At 42.6% G+C, this 23,944-nt stretch overlaps 1 protein-coding gene across 1 annotated transcript in view; it reads left to right on the forward strand.

The window, feature by feature from the left end:
- grin2ba (glutamate receptor, ionotropic, N-methyl D-aspartate 2B-a) overlaps positions 1-23,944 on the forward strand; it is a 139,514-nt gene that overhangs the window by 64,016 nt on the left and 51,554 nt on the right. Inside the window, exons 6-7 of the mRNA XM_080906272.1 lie at positions 14,147-14,290; positions 16,755-17,025. Of these exons, the coding sequence (XP_080762398.1) occupies positions 14,147-14,290; positions 16,755-17,025 (415 nt within the window). The remainder of the gene's footprint in view (positions 1-14,146; positions 14,291-16,754; positions 17,026-23,944) is intronic.

Below are 23,944 nucleotides of genomic sequence, written 5' to 3' on the forward strand. Positions count from 1 at the left end.
AGGTGCACCTTATGCATATGCACGCTTAATTTCAAATGTGCCTGCTCGCGCGTCCTGCAGCACACAAGTCGTGTGTCGGCGTTCATCCGCGTGTGCGCGCGGAGCCTCAGCGAGGGAGAGGAAGAATAGTTTGCACCTCCGCTGTGAGCATTCGCTGGCTGCTGTTGCAACCAACTGTCAAGAGTGGAGGAAGAGGATGGGGAGAGGGAGGGAGGAATGTGAGCGGAATGACTTTGTGTGAAATCATAACCAGTCCTTATGGATGTAGAAAACCATACATCAGAGGTGTTTATGCGTGCGAAATCACAGCCAAGGGCTTAATCGGTCAGTAAAGGGTTTGTGGGCATTCACTGTTCGCTATAAACCGAGCTGTAAATCAGAGGCTGGGAGGAAGTGCTCTCATTGAGTATTTCTAACCAGCATCATTCAGGAAGATTGAGCCCTTCTTCTTAAAATGTTTGATGCGATGCCCAAAACCTTTGGTTAATGCTCCCATCCCCGCTGCTTTATGTGCCACTGAGTTTTAAGTCTGCCGGATGTTTCAAGATCTTTAGTAAACACTGACATTCTGAGTAAATAGATTTAAAATAGGTAGGTTCACATGGATCAGGAAGACCCAAATCAGGTCAAGCTGACTATTTTTACTTTCTTTATGGAGCTCAGCTTGGCTCAAATAAACAAGATGTGATTTTTTTTATGTTGAGGTTTTAAATCTGTTAAAATGTAATAATCCACTATATATGACCAGACCAGCTGGATGCTTCTTTGTCAGTAACTCTGTAAATAATTTTTTAGAAATCTAATTATATGGAATAACAACAAAGTGATTAATTGTTCCACTTAAAGTAAGTCATTCCAATTATTTTCTAGCATAACCTAAAGAGGTTTTACAAGTGCTTCGGGGAATTTTAGCTGTGTTTATTACAGGCAGTAGTGAGAGAACAGGAAATGAGCGAGATGGAGCAAAAGTCTGCCTTTCATTATCAAAATATTCTTTACTCTCTGTGAGTTGGCATTAAAATGTAAGGTTTTTTTCGTTTTTGATATCTTTTATGGTTGTTTTACAAGAAAAAAAAAGCAAAATGCATATTTATTTAAAAAGAAAAACCCAGCTGAATCTCATCTGGCCTTTACTCCCTCCTCTTTTTTCACGCTTAGTTCAAATGCTCAAGGATGAGCTTTATTAGCGTGACCGACGGGTGCTGTGGCCGAAGCTGTTGGATCAAAAGTGCACGACCAAAGGAAAATCTCTCTTTTATTCCTAAACATGTATCGGTCGCCTCAAATTCACGTTCTATAGCTTGACGTGCTTACGTGGCCGTTGCATCCGACTGACAAAGCTCACGACAGCGGCACGCTGAACCTTTTCTCCCTGTTCTCCTCATTATTTTGGCCCGCTCCTTCTTTTCATCTCATCTGATTCTCTGTAAATACCGTGTCCAGCAGTATGAAATCTGTTAATCGATCGTGACGCTGATTGCGGGGCTCTCTAGTACGGGGACTTTGGCGACAGAGAGAGAGAGAGAGGCTAAAACACTGGGGGGATAGAGAAAGAGAGTTGATTGGTGTGAGGTATAGTGAATATGATTGAGTGTGCACGTGCAGCTGGCAGGGTGAGAGGATGGGTGAGACAGAGGAGAGGAAAAGATGAAAGAGAGAGGGAGCATGTGCAAGAGAGACAGGAAGGGAATAATGGATGGGTGGAAGGTGTGTGTGTGTGTGTGTGTGTGTGTGTGTGTGTGTGTGTGTGTGTGTGTGTGTGTGTGTGTGTGTGCGCGCGCGCGCAGGGGAGCGAGGTTGAGTGAAATATTCCTAATTGCCAAGCCCAAGGTTGCCGGTTGCTGGTTTAACGGCTTGATGACTCTAATGGGGCTTTGTGTGCCATTTCGATATTGTTGTGGTTAAAAAGCTTTGGCAACTACAGAGGACGCCTGTCACGGCGGCACGCAGAGGGAGAGGAAAGACGGGCTACGTGTTTGCATGCAGGTGATGGGGGTGTATGTGTGCAGAGAGAGAGGCAGAGATGGAGCACGGAGTGCAGAGTTGTGAATGCGAGAAGTAGAAAATGCAGTTATTCCCTCTTTTTTTTTAACAAACAGCACAGCAAAATGTAAGTGGAGTGGGGCAAAAGCAGAGACACAGACAGGTGTCTCGCTCTCTCAATCTATATATAAAGCACTGGAGGTTTTCTTGGTTTGTAGAGCTGTGACCATAACAGTTTGACCGAAACAATGTACAGATGTGGTAAAAAGAAAGTACAACGCCTTTAAATTCTAAAGTTTTCCATGTCAGGACATAATAAAAATAATCTGTTCCTTAACAGGTCTTTAAATGTGGTAAATACAACATCAGATGTACAACAACACATGAATCAAATGTAGTTGATTAACTGATGATCAGAACGTGTGAGCAAGTGGAAAACATTCCAGTCAGCAACCAGTCTTCCCAGAATGGACCAGTGGAATCCCTCGGAGGTCAGAGGATTAGAGTGATTAGAGGAACTGCTAAAAACCCAAGAGCAACATCTCAGACTCTACAGGCCTCAGTTAGCATGTTAGCTTTAGACTGATAGCAGCACAGGGGTAATGTTATGTAACATGACCTCCAAAAGGGGAAAATGAAGCAAAGCAATTTTAGCCGGCTCTTCTATGAGGCTGAAACTCTCTAACAATATGTGACCTTAGCACAGTGTGGAGCAACCAAGTTACATTATAGCCAGACAAAAAGAACTACATCAAAGTCAACCGCTCTCAAACAGGAAGTCAAAGCAAAAACATTACCAGTGTGGACACTGTGAGTGACCGCAAACTGGCTTTTCTAACTGGTGGAGAAAGCTGAATCTTCCAGCCCAGAGAGAAGTTCAGCTCTTCCATATGAATAAACCCTGCAGCACGAATAAAGACAAGGGAAACAAACTAATATTGCAAGAATATGACAACCAAAAAAAGAGAAAACCTGACATCGCCGAAGAAGAAGCAAAACGTGTCAGAGCCTCTTACAGCCGGAGGGGAAAAACCAACCAGCAGAACAACATATGAAACTGCGCTGATTCTTCTTTTAAAATGATTTATTTATCCTCTTTTATTGCTCTCACTGTTGTCATTTAGCTGTAAAACTATATCTCATCTCATCTTCTCACACACGCACATGTATATATGTGTATATACAGACAAGATGAACAAGGTCTCTGCAAACGCGATCCCATTGCGCTCTGATTTTACTTTCAATCCATCAGAAATCCTCGTTTTCTTCATTTGATGATGATGATGATGATAGATCAGTGTAGCTGCTTCACGCGCATTAACTTTAAAGCACGCAGAAGTCTGGTCACGAACTCATGTATGCGCCCGTGCACTCGCAGACACGTCTGTGATTCAAGTGTTGGTCACATGTGGAGGTGCGTCTCGAAACTGTGGCCTGGCAGATTTAATTTATTATGAATCTCTGCGTAATGACAGCTTTAATTTAATGCATCTGTGGGGAAATTAGATAGAAATTGCCTTGATTGGCGAGCCATCGTCATTAACTTTGACCAGCTCTCTGACATCATCGTCCATAAACACAACCCTAGTGTGAAGTGTGGAAAGAAAGCGATACGTTTGCTTCTCACTGGTCGGTATCATTGCATTAACTAATGCGAATTAAACATTTCAATGAGTTTGCAAGCATGACCTTGGCTTTGACCCAGTGGGGGATTATTGTGCACAAGTTTCACTAATATCTGACCAACACTCTAGCAGGAGCGCGGTCCTTGTGGATTGCGGATGCCTCATCATGGCAACTCATCAGTCTTTGGCAAGATTACCTAAAAACTACTTTGGTTGCCGTTGTTTGTGTATATTCTTTTCTCAGCTATTGCTAGACTGGGCTTCAACAACAAAAGATGACCGGGTACAGTCGTATGGCGTATTGTCTGTCTTGTCTGTTGGTCTCAAAAGGGCCATATTTTATTATTCTTCAACTATGAAAATGTTGCGTAGCCTGAACCCGACATCAGGCATGCAGCTGAGCCTCGTTCCCACCGCTACATTTTTCTGTCAAGTGCCCTTTGAGCTGGTTTTTACCAACTTTGCTGTCAGCTTTAATACATTATTAAAGCGCATAAGAGAAAGATCTTGTATGTGTCGTTATTAGAATAGGGATTTGCGCCGATATGTGGGTGCATGTAAGATTTAGCAATATGTTGTTAATGGAAGTTACGTGACAAGGCATCTCAGGCAGTATCGCCGAGTGACGCAAAAGTAGTACGAGAACAGAGTAAACAAGTAAGGTAATGGATTAACTGAATAAAAACAATGAGTAATCTGTGAAAAACTGCAAAGGGATGACTAACAACCCCAACACTGCTCAAGCAGGAGAAGGCAGTTTGAATTTTATGTTTTTATGTCTGCTTCTTACAAGTAACGACTACTCTGAGTGTAAATACATTTAATGACCACACTTGGCAAACATGCTTTCAAAAATAGGCTACGTTTGAAAGATTTCGACTTTAGTATGAGTGAGGTAGGGGAAGAGGAGCGTGCAGATTGGCTTATTGTCTTAGCCGTAGTCTTGTTACATGTTTGTGTTGTGGAGACAACTCCCTGCCACTGTCACGCCAGCAAAGCAGATTTGAATTTTAATTGTCATCACAGTGAATGAAAGGAGTCTTCACTGGGGGGAGCCTCACTTGTGTAGCAGAGACAGAGAGGGTGGTCTGTGTGAGTCAGAGATGAAAACATCAACCTCTTTATTTTTTATTTTTTTTATTTTTAACACGTGTTCTCAGTAATTTCTTCCACTCATAATTTCAGCGTTCGAGAATATTTGTTAGGTTCGGTGTCAGAGAATGAGACTCATTCTGTAGTTGTGCCCGTTAAGTCACTGTGGATGAGAGCAGCAGCTAAATGCCCCAAATGTAAAGGCAAAAACACAGGGGATGGGAAAAGAGCAGTGGAGATAAAAGACGAGGGAGATAGAGAGGGTAGTCTTTTGCTTTGGAAAGGATGGGGCGAGGAGGTGGAGAAGGAGGAGGAGGAAGAGGGCGAGCGGAGATAGAGAGGGTGGTCTCGCTACAGACAGTGACTGAGAGCGAGCCTTTATCGTGTTGCCAGGAAAAGAACACAGAAGCACATATCAATAGTGCTGTTATTTTTCTCGTTGCTCTTCATCCCCGTCCTCCACACCCCTCCATCGTTCTCTTCCTTGTGAAGATTCGGCGTTTTGCGCATTTCGCCGGTTTCTACGATTCTTAAGGATAAACAGTGACCCGGGCCTTTGTTTTCTCACTGCACCACATACTGACGTATTGTAGATAAACTGTGAATCTGTGGGTGAGGTGAAGAAAGCCCGATAGTGGGGAGATGGGAATCTGTTTGAGCGTGCGCATGTATGTGTGTGTGTTTGAGCATTCGGTTTTTGTAGTGTGAAGTGGTGAGAAACAACCCCAGCATGACGATGGCTCGGGGCCTTCGGCTGACAGCGCGGACCAGGTGCACCCTGGGATGCATGATAGATGGAGAGAGGGAGGAAGAAAGGGATTGAGCCAGAGAGGAACAGAAAGAAAGCAGACAGGGACTTTAGCAGGGGAGGCCGAAGACGAGAAGGAAGGAAGTTAGCGGTTGTACAATACAGGGGGAAGAGGAAAGGTTAGAAGGATAAAAGAGGAGACCAAAAGAGGACGAGTGGGGAAAGCTGAGGGCAAGCCAAAGCTGGAGATCGAAATCGGTAGATATGCCTGGAATGGTGGAGATAGCAGCAGAAGAATGCAATGAATGGATTAATAACATCCCTCATATGGATCTCACTGACCTGTGCCTTCCTCTACCTACTCCTCCTCTCTGCGTCTCTTCCCTTTGCTAAAGCTAGCATCACCTTTCCCCTCTTCCCTTTTGCTTGAACAAGGGACAAAACAAATATGTCTGACTAAAGAAGCATGCTCACCCCTCTGACTCTCTAAACCACTTTACAGCCACTTTGGGACACTCTGTGGTGAACCTCAGAGTCTCCTCTGTCCCCGCTTCCACTCATGAATCTGTGACTTACTCCCACTTTTTTATGATGGTTGTGTAGTTGCAAATGAGAGAAACGAAAACAAAGAATCATTGATCTTTTCCCCATACCGCTTCTTTAACTTTCACCATGGTGGCTTTGGGTAAATCGTTTGAGTATCTATAGGCACAATGCTTCAGTCATCGTGATCTGATATGATGGACAGATTAGCTTGAGGTGATTTAATTTTGTATTTGCACTGGATGTTTCCTACTTGTTTCATTTACTGTCGCTTCATTTTTGTTTTGTTTGTACTTTTAATGGTACTTGTATCCATTTTGAGCAAGTCGTATTGCTTTGGACCTTAAATTCAAATTAAATAGTTAATAGTCTTTTACATGTAACTTGTATTGCCTGTGTGAGGTCTCTATTTTGGCTGTGCAACATACTACAAACCTCAAGTAATTAACAGTATCAGACAGTACGAGCAAGAAAAAATTGCCAGAGCAGCCTGTTCTTTCATTCACACAGGACATATTTTCCAAATCAAAACAACATAAACAGCTTTTAGGGCGAGGAGTAGCCAAGTGTTTGGTACATTTTATTCTGTCTTTGTTATCTGTTGTGTTTTTTGTTAACTTAGCCTTTCCCACAAAAAATTATCAGCTAATGAAACTCTGCTCTGTTCTTACACTTGCTAACTTCTTTAACAAGTAAGCTAGCTATCGATTGCTAGCTAAATTGCTAGCATGTCCCAAAGCTGTGTGTTGCTATTTTAAAGGAGTCTTTAATCTGAGTTAAATATCTACAACTTGTTAAGGTTCTACACATGAAACCTCAACGCAAGAGAGCTTCTCATTTAAAGTAAGGCCTCAGTCACACAGGTGTAAAGATGAATCAGCAACTGCAGATCTGATCCGATGGGCCGTTTGACTAATGTCAATGACTAATGACTAATATGATATGTCTGTGATCTCGTGCAAAAATCAGTCTCGCCAAAGTTATACCTCCATCTTCTCATTTATCCACTCAGCCTCTCCCAGCGGCTCATTCACAGAGACACAGATATAAAAACCAGAGTACACCAATTTAATTTGTAGGCTCACCTTTCCCTCTAGCCACCCTGTTCAGTCTTCTTAGCCTAACTCTATGAGACACACAGACAGACACGCACAAAGAAAGACCTATTACCGTTCTACAAGGACCAGGGGACAAACAAGAGCAGCAGCAGGAAGGGCATCAGACTGCAGAGGCCCCTCTGTGGGTCGTCTGCTAAACTTAGAGCAGAAATGGGCCAGAGAGAAACAATCTGTGCATTTGTGTGTCTGTGCCTTAGTTTGTGGCGAGTCTGAGTGTTAAGTGCTATTACCTTTCAGTCAGACGCTGTCTGATTGTGTTAAGACGTGGACCGAAACACCCGTTTGTTAAATTTGTTCTTTTCATCCTTTAAATACCTGGAAGGGGACGTAGCTGTCACGTCGCAACGCAATTATGTTAAAGAAAAATCTGTCAAAAATTATAAGTGCGACCTGGGCTCTTTTTTTTCCTTTTTTTAATTAACTTGAAAAGTACTTAGAATAAGGTCAGTGTTAATTAGATGATGGTCTGACAAATGTGTGAGCTAATTAAGCTTGTATGTGTTTGATTAAAGATAAGTAGACTTCCATGATAAGAAAAGGGATGATGAAGCATGAGAAGAGTGAAGTACGGGAGGGGAAACGAGACACCGCGAGTGAGGCGAGGTTTAATTGAGGTAGAGATAATAATTGTGGGTGAAGCGAGAGAGGGCGAGAGAGAGTGCACGAGGGACGGGGAGGTGGAGGAGGGGGGGGAGAGGGGAGGATTCGTCATCAATACGTAGTGCATGTGGTGATGGTGGCTTATGCTCACAGGCCTTATCGGAAACGAACACTTGTGTGTTTGTGTGTGCGTTGCCTCGCCCTGCTTCTAGCTCCACTGCGTGCCTGTGTGTGTGTGGAGGCCTGTGGCTGTGGCGAGTTTATATCTCCTGCCCACTGTCTTTTAAATTCACTATATTCAAGCGAAGGCCAGCTGTTCCCTCTTTCCTCCCGCCTCACCTCCCACTCCAGCTCTCTGTTTTTCATCCCTCCATCCTCTTTTTCTCTGTCTCAGTCGCTCGCTCACTCTCTCTCTGGCTGGCTTCTCGTTCCATCAGGCAGTGCAGCAGCAGTCAATAGCACAACCCCCCACCCCCCTCGCTCAAGTTCAAAAGATCCTTTATAGGCAGGATAGAAATATGCATTGCCAAAAACCTCCCAGCAACAGACACCATCATCTCACTCTCCCTGGCTTTCTCTACCTCAGTCTTTGTCTCTCTCTCTTTCACACACACTCCTCTTTTTTTCCCGAATGCTACTTCCTCACTAAAAACAGATGCCTCAATGACACATAATGCTCATAAAGTTATATAAAAATAGCAGTTCTTATGAGTTAATTGGGATCTAAGCCTTGCCCCACATTCTCACATGCTGTTAAGGGGTTTTCTTGCTTTTTTATGCTTGTGAATTTAGGATAAATATTCATTCTTAATATGAAGTCTGTTTCATTGTGAGCCGTGGAATAGACACAGCATAGTTAAAGATATGTAAAGTAAATACGAACCTACAGGCACAAATTACAGTGCTGCACAGTAGTCTTAAGCCACCCTTTATTTCTGAAGGTCTGCTTTTTTACTCATTTTCAGTCCAGCATTTACACCTGACCATTTTTAGGGAAATGTTTGTTTATTTGTTAAGCTACCAATGAATCATTCAAGCATAAAAAAAGACCTTACCCGAGTGATAAAGGAGTGTTGTGTCTACACATAACAGCAAGCTTAGCAAATAACCTATTTTAAATGTTATCTTTAGGTGAATTGTTACTTGCAGCCTGTCACTACGACACATTCTTTACTTGAATCTGTGAAAAATGCCAAAGATAACACAGACAGGCATAAACTAGTATTTTTGCACCAACAAGCTGATTCTCAAAGAGCTATTAGCTGAAAACCTGGCATATCTCGACATGGTGTACAGTGTGTCCTTAAACATTTTTAACCTGGACAAAAGGACAAAAGAAGAAGTGGTGGGACTAAAAAGTATCTCCAGCAGATAAACAGTATCTGCATCTGTCATGTCCTTAAGAAACAGGAAAAACAGACCAGCAAAGACTTGACACAGGACCTGCGAGATGCATCTGACCCTTCAGTCGATCCATCTACTGTTGACTGAAGCCTCATTAGAAAGAAGTCTCAATGGAAGGGAGGCTGTCAAGAAGCCATTATTAAGGAAGGGAAACAGGGAAAAGCCTGTGTCATGCTAGATTACACAAGAACTGGGCTGAAAATCAGTGGGAACAACTTTATGGAGTGATGAATCCAGATTTGATATTTTTGGTTCAAATCATCATCAATTTGTTCAGAAGAGGTCAAGACTGAGCTAAAAAATTGACTCCCCTTCATTTTTAGCACACTGCCTTGTCTGAAAAATATACCTGGATAGAAAAACACACATGGATTGGCCCAGACATCAACATTATTGAAGCAGTGGGGGACCATCCTGACAGAGAACAGAATAAAAGGCAGTAACATCCAAAGAAGAGCTTTAAATGTCCTTCAGAAAGCCTGGAGAAGAAATTTTTGGAATGGAAAGGCTTACCTTTGTCCTTAGACTCGGGCTCGAGAAATTTAAGAAGCTCTGGGAAAAATGGGTTGTGTACTCCCCTTTGCACTGAATAAATGAATATTACCATGATGTAAGTAGATGCTATTACTGGAACTGTGAATGTCTCCCATGCTGACCTTAAGTTTTGTATTCCCATACTGTAAAATGATAAATAAAAAGTTATAAAAAAAAAAAAAAGAAAGCCTGGAGAACTATTCCTGAAGACTACTTAAAGACATAACAAGAAGCTGCCTAAGAGAGATCAGACTACTGAAGAATAAAGTTCATCATACAAAATATTAACTCTCAATCTTGTTAAAGTTAAACAAAGTTAAACTATGTCTTTTTTATTGCTGATATTTCAATACTAACTTGGCTAGTATTGAAATATCTGCTTGGCTAAGCTAAGCTAAGCTAGCTACTATGGCTAGCTTAGCTTATCTTAGCCAAAAGGAAGGAAGGTTTGTTTTCTTTGCCAGGAAATACTAACTGCTTCCAGGATGGTATGCTGTGATGTGATAATTATGAGGATACAGTTACCCAGAAAGCTTGCAGTTACAAAACAAGTTAAGCTTTCCTTTTTAAATGGTGAATCATGCATTTACAGGGCCGTGCCGGGATAACATAGCAAAGCAAGAAGATTTATTTCCAATATATTCCAAGCCTGCTTGAAATGATAAACAAATAGTTCGTTAATTACAATTGAATTACACAAAAACATCTTCAGAGCCACATTACATCAGCACAAACTAAACCAAAAATAAATAAAATGTTCACAGTAGATCAGGTGACGAATGGACTGGCACACCTTACCTTGGAACTATATTAGTTCACTCCATTAGTCCAAATTGCTTCCCACTAAGACCTCAGCTGACACGTATCCTCCGACAGCCATGATTTATTTTTACGCAAATGGCGCTATGTTGGTTTTCAGTTGCAGTAAAACATAAAGGAGCGTGAGCATTACATCTGTAGCTGCACGTAAACATGTAGCTACAGAAAGCAAAATGCAGCTAATGTAAGCCAAAAATGCCTGCTCTTGACCCCTGTGTTCCCATTTAGTATGTGCTTTATGTGATCACGCTGTGATGCACTTTCCTGTTTAACGGTGCGCCTCATGTTGTTTTACTATGTCATTATTTGTGTGGAGTGTGCGTGAGTGCCTGTGTGTGTCTAAAGCAGCACCCTGGTATTATTCTGTGATTGCGGTGTTGATTTGTCTTTTTGTGTTGGAATCCTCACTTGGAGGATGGGTTTCGATTGCCGCTGCTGCTGCTGTGTATGTGTGTATGCCAACAAGAGATTTTGTGCCTGCCTAAATGTGTTTATATGTGTGTTTAAAGCGAATTATGTGTGTGTATTTTTGTATGTGTGTGTGCATATTCCAGAGCAAGATTGGAAGTGGGTCTATTTCTTTTGCAGTCACTGATGTGCCCCTGTGTGTGTAATTGAAATACCTGAGTTATTGACTCTCCCTCCTCTCCAAGTCAAATAACTGCTCCAGGAGTGTGTGAGTGCACTCATTTGGAGGCTCTGGGGCAGAGCAGGCAACTCTGGCAGACCAAGACCTATCAACCACAGAATACACACACACGTGCATACCTAGTACAGAGCCTTTATGAGGCTAAATCTACTCAACTGCAGACACGCAGGCACACTGAGGCAACGTTAGAGGCAGAAAATCACACACATATGTATTAATAGAGGTGCTCACACGCACAGTCGTATGCCCAGAATACATTAGATTAACTTCAGTGGATCATATAGGAATGGAGATTTGCAGATGACATGCGGCAGCCAGTGCATTGCCTTTAGTTTCCTTATTAGTCTGCCCAGTTGATGGATGAGGTAGGGGGGAGTCTAAACCTAAGCTTATGCCAGCCTTTGGATACAAATTAGAGTTTTTTCATGGGACTTGCTTTTTGTCCTCATTAGAGGGATGCCTCCCTTAATGTGACAGCATCCCTACAACCTGAGTAATACCTGACTTCTCTCCCATCGACACACACACAAACATATGCTCGCGTACATACATCTCTATTTTGCACAAACACACACGTTTCACACAGAGGAAGGCACACGTGTCTCTCCTCTCTCTTCCTCTTTCTGACAGCAGAAGTCCTGTCTCTGTGGTTGAACAACTCAGGCTTAGCCTCCTCTGTAAATGGGTGGCTGACTGCCTGACACACACACATACACACACATTCACATACGCGCTCACACACCTCCGTTTGCCTGCTCCTTCACTGACTGCTGGCTTCCTGCCCCTCACTCGCTCCATGCAGGATCACAGCCGTCTGCCAGCCTGCCCTGTTCTTCTCCATTCATCCCATTGTCACCACATTGTCCTCTGCCTCTGTCCCTCTGGAGGCTTCAAATCTCAGCTACATCCCCACTGCTTTTTTTAAAAACATTTTTTGTACATCTCTATCTTTTTTTCCCTAGCTTGCTTAATTCCTTTTCCCTCCCTTTGGTTTCTCTCTGCTCTTTTCTCTTATCAGCTCTCTCTTCTGTGGTTTTATCTGCTCTTTCTCTGCCTCTCCTTGTATCTCTCCATCTCTCTCTCCCCCCTGTCTCCACCGGCCATTCATCCCAGCGTATTGTGTTGTATAGTGTATTGTTGCCTTAGTACAGTAGCCAGCACTGACGTCAGCTGTGGATCCACAGAGAGGACAGTGAGCGGCTGTGAGGTGTTTTCAAAGCCTTGCTGGCCGGCTTCTTGTGCCTGGCTGACTGACTTGCTGGCCCTCGAATGCCCCTGTGGGAATTTTAATGCTCGCTAATCGATCACCTCATGCCAGCAGAGGTGATAATGTGGCCAGTCCCTAATTATTGTTGCTGTAAATGAAGAGTGGTGTTTGCAGCACTTCATTTTAGTCAAGCTACCAGCGTCTTTTCTTTTTTTTTTTTCTTTCTCCAGTATCTCCAAACCCCACCTCCCGATTTTGCATTCGCCTTGCTCTTCTTTGAGCGTGTACTTTTCTCAAAGGCTAATGAAAATTCTGCAGACCTCTGGCACTCTGAATGAGTGTGCTGGACAGCACATTAATACTGCTCTTTAAGAAAAGAGAGATAGAAGGAGAAGGCCAGAGGAAATGGTGGTGGGGAGGCAGGGCGGCAGGGGTGCTCTATAGAGGATAAAGTGGGGGGGGGGGAGTGCACAAGTCTGGAAATTCAATTATAACCGTGCCCTGGCAGTAATTCCAGTGGTATTAATGGGACGGCAGAGCGAGAGACGAGATGGATAGAGATGAAGAATGAGAGAAGAAGGGGCGGAGAAGAGACAGAAAGTTGAGCAACAAATGGATTCGAGTTAGCAGCGAAACACGGCACGACGTCAGAGCTCGCATCATTTTTTCATGATCTCGAGACACAGCTCCTGCATATTTCAAGCAGCACGGGGATAATGACATGTTTTCACTCTCATGGATGCAACGCGTTACCCTCATTACTTGCGAGAGTTCTCATCTTACATGCTCGCCGTACACCTCGACATGCTGCCTCAATCGCGCAGCCCTGATCTCGGTAATGCAGCAACAAGGTAACAGATCAACCCACGTGAATCCCCTGGGAGGGCCAGGTTAGCGTTTGATGATGAATGAAGTGCATAAAGAGTCCTAAGACACCGGCACCAGTTCTGCCTGTTTGCCTGGTCTTACTGTCAGCTTCAAATTGCTCACATGCAATTAAAAAAAAAAAAAAAAACCAGCCTCATTCTCATTCATATCATTTGCCACATTAGAAGCATGAATGCTGTGACCATAAACACACTACTGTACATTGTGTACACGCAAGTTGGACACTCGCAGAATGACTCACAGACACAAACACACATGCAAAATAACCTGCTCATGTTGCAGAACTGCAGAGTCCTGTCTAGACGAGTATTTCTCACCTCCTCCTCTTCTTCTGTCCACCTCGGTATTCTGTTTCAACACTCACGGCAAGACGCAGGCTCGGATATCAGTATGTAAGCAGTGTTTATTGGAGTGTCTGTAATGCTGTTTGGTTTGGTGTACATTTAACGTCTGTAGACTGAGTTTCTCCCAGCAGACAGACTCAGTCAGGGGTTACTGTGTGCCATTTCTTGTTTGTTATTTAAATCTAGTACTGTGCGGGCTAAAAAATGGCCTTGTTGGCTTTAATAAAACAAAAATGATGAACACGACGTGTGAGATTAAGGACAGCAGCTTGAAGCCCTCAGAATTTGCTCCAGCCACCCCCGTGTACAAACTCATTAACAGAGTCATAAAGGCAACTAATGAAAATCATGACCGGTATCATTACAAGACCACTGGTGTCCTCTCGCCTTTTCCCTCTGCGAGCGAGAGAATAAAGGCAACTAAATTAATGTTCACACCAATAATGTTACAAAAACACCGCCGTCCTTTAAGTAGCAGCTATTCTCCTCTGCGTGTGCGCAGCCACCTAAATTAAAGTTCAGACCAGTGTTGTTGCATAACCGTTTACACTCCACATCTTTGTCCTTCTGTGTGTTTTTCTGTCACTTTCAGGATGACAACTCCATGTTCTTTCAGTTCGGCCCCTCCATCGAGCAGCAGGCGTCAGTCATTTTGAACATCATGGAGGAATACGACTGGTACATCTTCTCCATTGTCACAACGTACTACCCGGGTTATCAGGACTTTGTCACCAAGGTAACCGTGCAGCTGATACAACGCATACAATCAATCAGGATGAAAGAGATGCAGAACTTATGATGTGGATGTGTTCCCAAAAGCCTAGGCATTTTTAAAAATCTAATATCTAAGTTAGATATTAGTCAGAATATTCACTTATACTCCCAAATCTTTGCAATCAGGGATAATAACAATTAAATAATAAAAATAATAATTCAAAAAAAGTCCAAAAATAAATGTAGTTACAAGTAAGATTAAAACATAAATGTACTAACAAACAGACAAAATATATATAATATAATTTTGAATTTGATTTAGACGCTTGATTTTAACACATAAAGCACTACAGTTTTACTCACTAAAACCACAAGTGTGTTAGCCCTGCGACAGACTGGCGACCTGTTCAGGGTGTACCCCGCCTCTCGCCCTATAACAGCTGGGATAGGCTCCAGCACCCCCGCGACCCTGAAAAGGATAAGTGGAAGCTCCAAAAGGCACGGACACGACAAACGCACTTCAGTGTTCAGTGACTCCAATTAGCCTAGCAGTCAGCTATCAGCTACAGAGGCCTGACTTTAAGCCTTAAAAGTTGTTTTAAAAAAAATCACCCTCTGTATAGTTGTCATGAGTAGAAAGATAAATTAAAAGCATTTTGTGTACCAGACTGTAAACACGTGTATTTCAGCTGCAAAGTTTTAACTAGAGATGGCACGATACCACTTTTTTATGTCCGATACCGATACCGATATCATAAATTTGGATATCTGCCGATACCGATATGAATCCGATATAGTGTTTTTTAATCAACAAAACTGTTTTTTAAATATCTTGCTGCATTTTGTATAAGTTCATACTCAAGTTTAAAACAACAACTACACTAAAGCTATTCTGTTATACCTGTATGCAAAAAAAATGTTTCATAGTTCAGCAATACTGATCAATCTAATAAACTTAAACCTACACCATCCTCCCTATTCTGGTATTTTAAAGAGTACTTAGCATAAATATTAAGCAACCTAACTAATAGGGTTCCAACTCCCAGCAACAACAAAAATAAATAAATAAAAAATAGGGAACCACCCCTCACGCTCCACCTCATGATGCTTAATCGACGTAATCAACCTTAATTTGATGCAGTGTGAAAAAAATGCACAGAAATCAATTATTTTTCAAGAAATATTAAATAGATTCAACATCTTTCTTCAACAAAATTGCAGACTGCACAGATGGTACCTTCCCAAAGGAAAAAGTACTATAGCTTACTAGGGTATATATATTAGACTTAATAGTTACTATATACAGTAATGGACTTCTATTCATTTTGCATCAAATTAAAACTTTGGGTGTCAGATAATTATTTATTAAAAGCTAGACATTTTAAATGAGAATAAGAAAGAAAAGTATGTCTTTGTGCCCCCTTTTCCCTGTTAATGCCCTATCGGCCCCCCTGGCTAAACTTTGCTAGATCCGCCCCTGCACAGTTACCAGCGTCAGCTACGTAGAAAAAGATCCTCGAGTAGAAAGTAATATTAAATACATTCTAACAACAGCTGATCAAGCTTAAACGTGCTGCTGTTGTTCAGCCGCTGGTTTCCTCTTTCTGGTGCAAAGTGGGCCAAAAGCAAACTAGAGAGACGGACTCGCGACAGAAAAGCCGATCAGCTGATCATTAAGCAGTTTCACGATTGAAGTAGCAGCAAGAAGAGGCAGTCGCTCCATATATCGTTTGTTAAGCTTAACGCAGGAATGCTTTACAAACATTCAGAGATGGACTTACACACTTGCTTTACTTCTCTCGGGGATAACTTTGTCGGAGATGAAATGCCGGGTTGCTAGCGAAGCTCCACATGCTATCCAGAGCACGACAGGTCCCGCATGCCACAGCCGCTCTATCACGTGATGCATACTGCTCAGACGTGCTAACGTTCTGAGGTGAGTTACGGCGTGTTGCAAGTTTTGTGAGGTGCTTTCGTGATATTTAATGGATCGGATTACATTTTTTATTTTTCTCCGATATCCGATCCAGTAATTTAGGTCAGTATCGGACCGATACGATACGTAATATCGGATCGGTCCATCTCTAGTTTTAACATGGGAGTCTTTGGAGACTGACTTTCTTTTGAAAGCGCTTGAATAACTGCATGACTGTATTTTTCAGTCCCAGGGGTTTTCAGGTGCTTTGTAACACAAACTGTATGATGCTGATTAGAGATGTGTTTTATAAACATTTAGTAATTTGTATAAACCCAAATGCCTGATCTGTGAAGTGAAGTGCTAAGTAAAAGAAATTCCAATTCAATCTAGTGATGTATCCACTTTGTTTTTAATAAACTGCTTCATCTTGGAACAATAAACTAAAATGCAAGTCAAACACACATTGAAACACACTGTTGACAAAAATAATAGGGTTTGAATTTTTTTTGTCTTGTTAAAGACTAAAGCAAAGTACATTGTGGTAATCAGCCCCTTCTACCTACTGCAGATTCGTAGTACCATCGAGAACAGCTTTGTGGGCTGGGAATTAGAGGAAGTTCTACTACTTGACATGTCTGTGGACGACGGCGATTCGAAGATTCAGAACCAGCTGAAGAAACTCCAGAGCCCTGTTATTCTTCTCTATTGCACAAAAGAAGAGGCCAACACTATCTTTGAGGTGGCCCACTCTGTTGGAATCACGGGCTATGGCTACACGTGGATCGTGCCCTCGCTGGTTGCTGGAGATACTGATGTAGTGCCGGCCGAGTTCCCCACAGGTAGGAAATCTGAAACTGAACCAGAGTTCGGACTTAAAATTGGATCACAATGAAATCATAATAAATGATCTTTTATTGCTTTCAACTTAAATCCTACACATGTGGAGTTTAACATTTACATAACATTCAGTGATTAGGTGAGAATTTGGAGTGTTACAAATACATCCATTTTCAGTACAGACGATTGTAAATGAACCACGGCAGACCCGATAAGATTTTTATGCTTTTCAGCATACTTTGTTATTACTATTGCTGTTCACAATCACACGGCTGCAGCTTTGCAGCTTGCAGTCATACACCTACCAACAACAACAACAAGGCGTGATTGCGGATGCTGCTCAGGTGTGTCCGCCTCCCCTGCAGCGGCCCTGCAAACCACGCCCGCCACAAAGATGTTGCCCTAAAATGCTTGTTTTAAATCATAATTGTACGTACCAAAGTTACCAAAACATGTAAATGGCCCAGCTTTTATTGCTAGTTGTGTCAGCTTTAGCATCAAAGCTGCAACAGACACCTCCGATAATCAAAGATCGGCCTCTGCATGGCTGCTGTGGAAATTTTTGCAGAACTGCGTAGTGGATGCACACTGGATCTGTTGTTTTCTCAGTTCACGCTGCAGCATGTCAGTAGGGTTCAAGTCTTGACTTTGACTTCACCATAAGTTTAGTTTATTGCTTTTAAGCCGTTCACAGGGGGGGTAATTCTTGTGTTCAGGATCACTGCACCACTGCATACCCCAGAGTGTCAGACTGATGACCTGCCATTGTCCCCACTGTCACTGTCAGAGACTTTCTTTAAGGGAGCAGAATTCATGTTTTCTGCAATAATCACAAGTCGGCCTGTAGCAACATAGCATCTCCACTTTATACAGCTTCCCTCAGCTTTGACCGTTGGTAGAATGATTTGTTTGTCTTTGTTTGGTTTATGCAAACTGTGATGAGACTCTTGGCCTCGAACAAATCCATAGAGTATTCTTCCAAAAGGTTTTGTTGATGCAAAATTAATAAAAGCCTTAATGTACTGTTGGGATAGCACTGATTTTCACTTTACCAATTCTTGTTGCCATTTTAGCCCAGAGCCTTCAGGTTAGCAGAGTAATAAACTGACCTTTGTTGAGTTTAGACGTGACTTTCTTTGGATGTTTTTGTTGGGTTGTTTGAGACTTTCCAGAAGTTGTCACTGTATTAGAGGAATTCTGGAAGGTCAAGCACCTCTTTGAAAGTTCAATCTTGTTTCAAAATCTTCTTTTATAGATAAATCCTTTGTGGACGTGCCTTAGAAATAGTCTCATAAACCTTTCCAGAAAGATACTTCAATCACATTTTTTTCCTTGTCTCATGTCTTTTGGCACACTGTGCTAATGTTGAGACTTGAATCGGGACTGGCAATGTATATTGTGCAGACTATATATGAAAGTTAAAGATGGCCACTCAAATGAGGCAAAGAGTTTCCCCGCCCATTGACGTCCTTACAAGTTGACAGCCTGAGGACTCGCCCCCTGCTGGCACTTAGAAAGAACACAAGTTTTAATTTCTTCATTTGCTTCATTTTTCATAAGAAGAAGAAGCTGCAGCCGAGCTGTGGTATATGTCACGGCTGCCGAGGCGAGCCGTGTGGAGTTGGAAGAAGGACCCAAGATGCAGGCAGTGGATGAGATACCGGTGGTTTTATTTACAGAGGTGTAGTGGCAAACAAACAGTGGGGCATAACAAATAACTAAAGACACCTAAACTGGGAGGACTAAAAATAACAGACCTGGGAGCATACGACAACGGGATGAGAAGCAGAGAGACGCAGACAGGGAACAGGACACCGTGGAAGACAGGGTAACAGACTGACACGGAGTTACACAGAACTTAAACAATCATCATCTAGAAAATGATAACAAACTAAAAGCGCTGGGTCACCGACCCAGGACCATGACAGTATATACTGCACCACATTACAGAAAAGCGTTTTGTTTCATTTCCAAAACAGTGATAATGATATAGTAAACTTCTTTTAGATCGGTCCTAAAAGCGACTCTCTGTATTTGAAAATCATAATGATCCGAGTAGAAACAAAACCAAAGACGGACAAAGACGGACGGCAGAACCACTGAAAAGCTATTCCTTAAATTTTCTTTCCAGTTCACTGTTGGATTGTTTTGTAAGACAAACTGACCTTTTCTAACAAGAAATGAGGAAGCCTCTTTTCTCCACAGCACCACCGGAGGTAACCTTTTCAGGTCAAATGTGAAACCAAAGTGATGTCTAAGTTGGGGCACATTAAAACACTCAACCTGCTCACGCAATTTGTCAGGCAAACCTGTCAGGCTGACTCATCGAAAACGACACTCAGCGCTTGGGGGTGGACAGACACTTTTTAGAAAGGCCATCTCTCAGTGGGAATCAAACCTTTAACTGTTAGTGATGTCCCCACCGTGCTAACTAATGGAACTTTCCTCAACTTTTGGCTCTCTGGGAGAGAAAACTGTAGAGGAGGTAGTATATCTAAGCTAGACGTATGAGCGCTGTAATTTGTTGGTGTTTGGCTGGTTGATTTACAACGGAGGGGCGAAATTACACTGCCGCCTGTTCTCAGCAGTTTCTGGGAAATGGTTTTCCAGGCGGAACCTGAGACCGTTGTCCCGTTCAGGCACCGTAACTCAAACCTTTTACCTCTGTTCCCCTATTGGCACCCACAGATGATTTACTCTTGAGTGGGAGCTAGGAGTGTGTTTGCAGGCCGGTCTGTATGTGTGTGTGTGTGTGCTTTTGTTTTTGTTTCAGTGTGTGATGTCTATGTGCATTTGTCTGTGAAAGTTACGATTGGTTCAGGGTTTAATTTGCATGAGAAAATAATGAGCGAATGTAATCAAATGGGTTGTGTGTTTGCGCACTGCCGTGTACTTCATATGGTGAAGGACGACCGGTGTTTACTCGTTGGACAGGGTGAACCGAATTCTGTGCGCGTTTGTGTCACTCTGTCTGTTACAAATTAGGGTTCCACTCTATAAAGTTTGATATATCACCGTATCAGTTATGTAAATCACACAACAACGTCCCTCTTGATTTATGTTGCCGCTGAGATAATCGCGTCTCGCTCATGTACCGCCTGGATGATTGCAAAGTAGAGCTGCGTCGATGGACACACACAAAACTCTTTCAGTTAACACTCGATTATCATGACATGACTCACATGGGACAAAATGACACATTTCAGGCTAAATGTCGTCCTCCTGTTTCGTGCGTGATGAACAGGATACAGAATGTGCCAAAATAACCGCACAGAATTCTCAAAGTAAGACGACTTTTTATGACGTCGCTTGTGTCAAAAACATGATTATTTAGATCATACCTTTACTTAAAATGTCATTAATACAGTGTTTTAAGACAGCGTGCAAAGAAACCATGAGTATCCAGATGGCCAAGCTTTGATTCACAGCTCTTCTCCTGTAGGATCTGTGCTTGTTCGTGCTGCTCCTGCCAGAAATATGAAAGTGATGGTTGGCTGACGAGTTTCCTTTAAACAGCTTCAGCAGTGACAGTCTGTAAAACCTGTACTGAGAACAGCCTCACCTTTCTAATCACTAAAATGCTAAAGCTTTCCAAATGCCTCTGCTTTGTGGTTTTGTCTTGAAGTGCAAAAACGTAGAAGAATAGCATCAAAATCCTAGCAGCCTAAGAAAGTTAGCAACTGTTAACTCTATATTGCCCTGACAGATATTTATCAGCTTGATGACATATTGGCCTATAACAAACACGAGTCTACATATGACAACATATGAGTTGTCCAGAAAGACGCCAATTTAAAAACGTTATTTTTTTCTGGAGTGAAGCAGCGTCTTTGTTGCTGGTTCCTTTTTAAAAAAAAAAGATTATTCTTATTTCTTTTTTTGCCTTTCAGCCTTTATTGGGTAGAAACAGTGGAGCTACCCATACGGAAAAGAAATAGTAAAAACTTATATGTGATTACTCATGAAAGTGGCCACTTTCATGAGTAAATCATATAAGGCTTACATGATTTACTCATGAAAGTGGCCACTTTCGCATTACTTTCATACATTGTTTTAGTAAGTATCCAAAACATACAAGTTTCATTATATAATTTTTCAAGGGATCTTATATCTGTTTTCACTCTTATATGCTTTTCATACAAGTTTCACACAAGACAGATACAAACTTTATAAGATTTATATATATCTTTTCCATATGGGTAGTCAGGGAAGAGGGGAGAGAAGGGAAGACATGCAGCAGAGGACTGCAGGTCAGACTCGAACCCGGGCCTACTGCTCTCTGGTCAATACTTCCAGGCATGTAGACACGAGTAAGAAGACCCGCTGAAGTTCTGAATATCTGAATGGGGATTAAAAAGGTCATTTCAGTGACCGAACGTGGTGTAGTTGTTGTTGTCAGAAATTGCTGATCCACTGGGATTTTCCCACACAACCATCTCTAGGGTTTACAGAGAATGGCCTAAAAAGTGATCGAGTAAACAGGTTTTCTGAAGGTGAAAATGAAAATAACCCCTCATTACAGCCGAGGTATTCATATAAACACAAAACACATTAAATCTTGAAGCAGATGGGCTTCAACAGCAGCTAAGAGCAGGAAACTGAGGTTATTGTTTTCACAGACTCACCAAAATTGCACAATAGGAGTTTGGAAAAACACCGTCTGGTCTGATGAGTCTTGATCTTTCTTAAGGTATTCCATGTGAGAGTCAGCTTTCATACCGTTTAGGTATGAAAACATGGATCCACCCACGTTGTATCAGTGGTTCAGGCTCGTGGTGTTGGTGGAAATGGTGTTGGGGACGTCTTAGTTCCAATTAAGCATTACTTCAATGTCACAGCCTGCCTAATTATTGTTGCTGACCATGTCCATGGATGCTTTCAGCAGGATAATACACCATGTGACAAAGCTGAAACCATATCAGTCTGGTTTCTGAGTTTACTCAGTGCCTTGAATCTATGAGGAATTAAGCAGCTCTGAACACAAAAGATGATCCAATGTGGGACTAGCAAGGTGTACCTAATAATGCAGCTAGTGTGTGTATGTAGGACATGCTTGCATGTTTGTTTGTGGCATCAGTTGGGATAGTTCTGGAAAAACCAACATGCCTTGTGTAAGCATCGAGATCAGAAAAGCCAAATTAAGCCTGCAGCAAGTGGCAGTCAAGCGCACCAACTTCTGAATCAGCACAGAGTGAAATGACACCGCGACACCGCATGTGACTGTTGGTTTCGCTGGTTGTGTCCTCTGTGGACTCTGGCGGTTCAGGGTTCACCAGGAGGTGCATGCTAGCTGTGGGCCTAATTTACTTACAAGGCACACTTAATAATTTGCACCGTGTGTGATGAAGAGCCTCCAAATCTCACGGGTAATTCCGCTGATCCCTTCCTTAAGTAGCGCTTTGGGAAACCATCTCTTCACCCACTCCTTCTTCCTTCTTGCTTCTCTATATTTTGCTGCTGTTCCCTCACTTTTCTGTTTTTTTCTTCTGTGTTACTATTTCAGCCTCCTCTGACTTGCTCCCAAGTCTCAGCTCCCTTCATCTTCCTGTGTTTCTTGAGTCTGTATCTTTGTGTCTCTGCTGCTGCCTGACTTTCTCTCTCTTCTGCTCATTCTGTCACTCTTTCCCCTCCTCTTCCCTCTCAGCTCTTTCTCTCCTACTAACAGCCTTTCTGTCTCTTTTTTCCCTTGATCAAAGTTGCACACTACTGCCACACACACTGTGTTAATGTAACCACCCAGTCTGACATCACTGGCATTAATAAACTGTTTCCAGAAATATCTGCTGTTATGCTTTCCGATCAGTTTGCTTATTGTGGATGCGTTATGTCTGCAGTGTGATTTAGGTTGTATGTGTGAGAGGGAGATGTCCTGCCACATTGTAATACCTTGTTACACGCCCAAAAGAGAGCTTCGACAATAAGACATCAAACCGTCCGCCCGCGTGCTCCCGACACACACGTCTCGCCTATGTCTTCCTGGGAAGAAAGTCGCGCCCTTAAAGCAATAAAAAGTCAAGCATGTAAAAAGGAATGGGGAACGGAGCGAGTGGTGAGAAAGTGTCGACAATGTGTGACATGAGATGTGGTCCTGAAGGGCCCGAGCTGTCAGTGCAGAGGCCCCGTGAGGAAGGCAGGTTGCCAGGCTGCCTGTCTATTTCTGCACGCTGACATGGTAGCGGGCTGGCTGACATGTGGTCATACATTGTCAGATAGATGCAGACCTGCTGATGGACAGAAAGATGGACAGATTAAATAGAAGAGAGTCAGATAAATTACAAGCTTACAAACCCTGAGAGCTTGAACCCAGGGGGCCTCTAATGGCTCCTAAACAATCAGCTGTTGGCTGTTTTCAGAAGTCATAAAGGCATTTTTGTAGCCAATTTTAAACGCGGAGGTAGTTAAGACTTTTGACTTGAAAGGTTTGAGCGTTAAATTGTTTGTTCGGCAATGCCTACCACTGCTTCAGCCACTGCTGTCACACCTTCTCTAACATGACCACCGAACACAGAAACGCTTGCTTTTTTCTTAAAAGAAAAAAAAAAAGATTTCCATGTTTGCTGATTGGATCCTTTTAGTAATAATTGGGTGGTGAACATTTTAACTTTACACCACCCAATTAATATTAAACTTACACCTGCTCCAACTTTGAACTGTAACCTAAGCCAAGAAGGCATGAAATTGTTACCAAATGATGCTCCAAAATGAATCCTTGTGTACCGTGCTTAAGGACAATCCCCTTGTTGGGGCGACCGTGGCTCAGGGGGTTGGGAATCGTATCTGTAACCGAAAGGTCGCCGGTTCGATCCCTGGGCTCTCTGTCCTGGTCGTTGTGTCCTTGGGCAAGACACTTTACCCTATTTGCCTACTGGTGTTGGCCAGAGGGGCCGATGGCGCGAAATGGCAGCCTCGCTTCTGTCAGTC

The sequence above is a fragment of the Rhamphochromis sp. 'chilingali' genome (genome assembly GCF_963969265.1).
Source record: "Rhamphochromis sp. 'chilingali' genome assembly, chromosome: 15".
Classification (NCBI taxonomy): Eukaryota; Metazoa; Chordata; class Actinopteri; order Cichliformes; family Cichlidae; genus Rhamphochromis; species Rhamphochromis sp. 'chilingali'.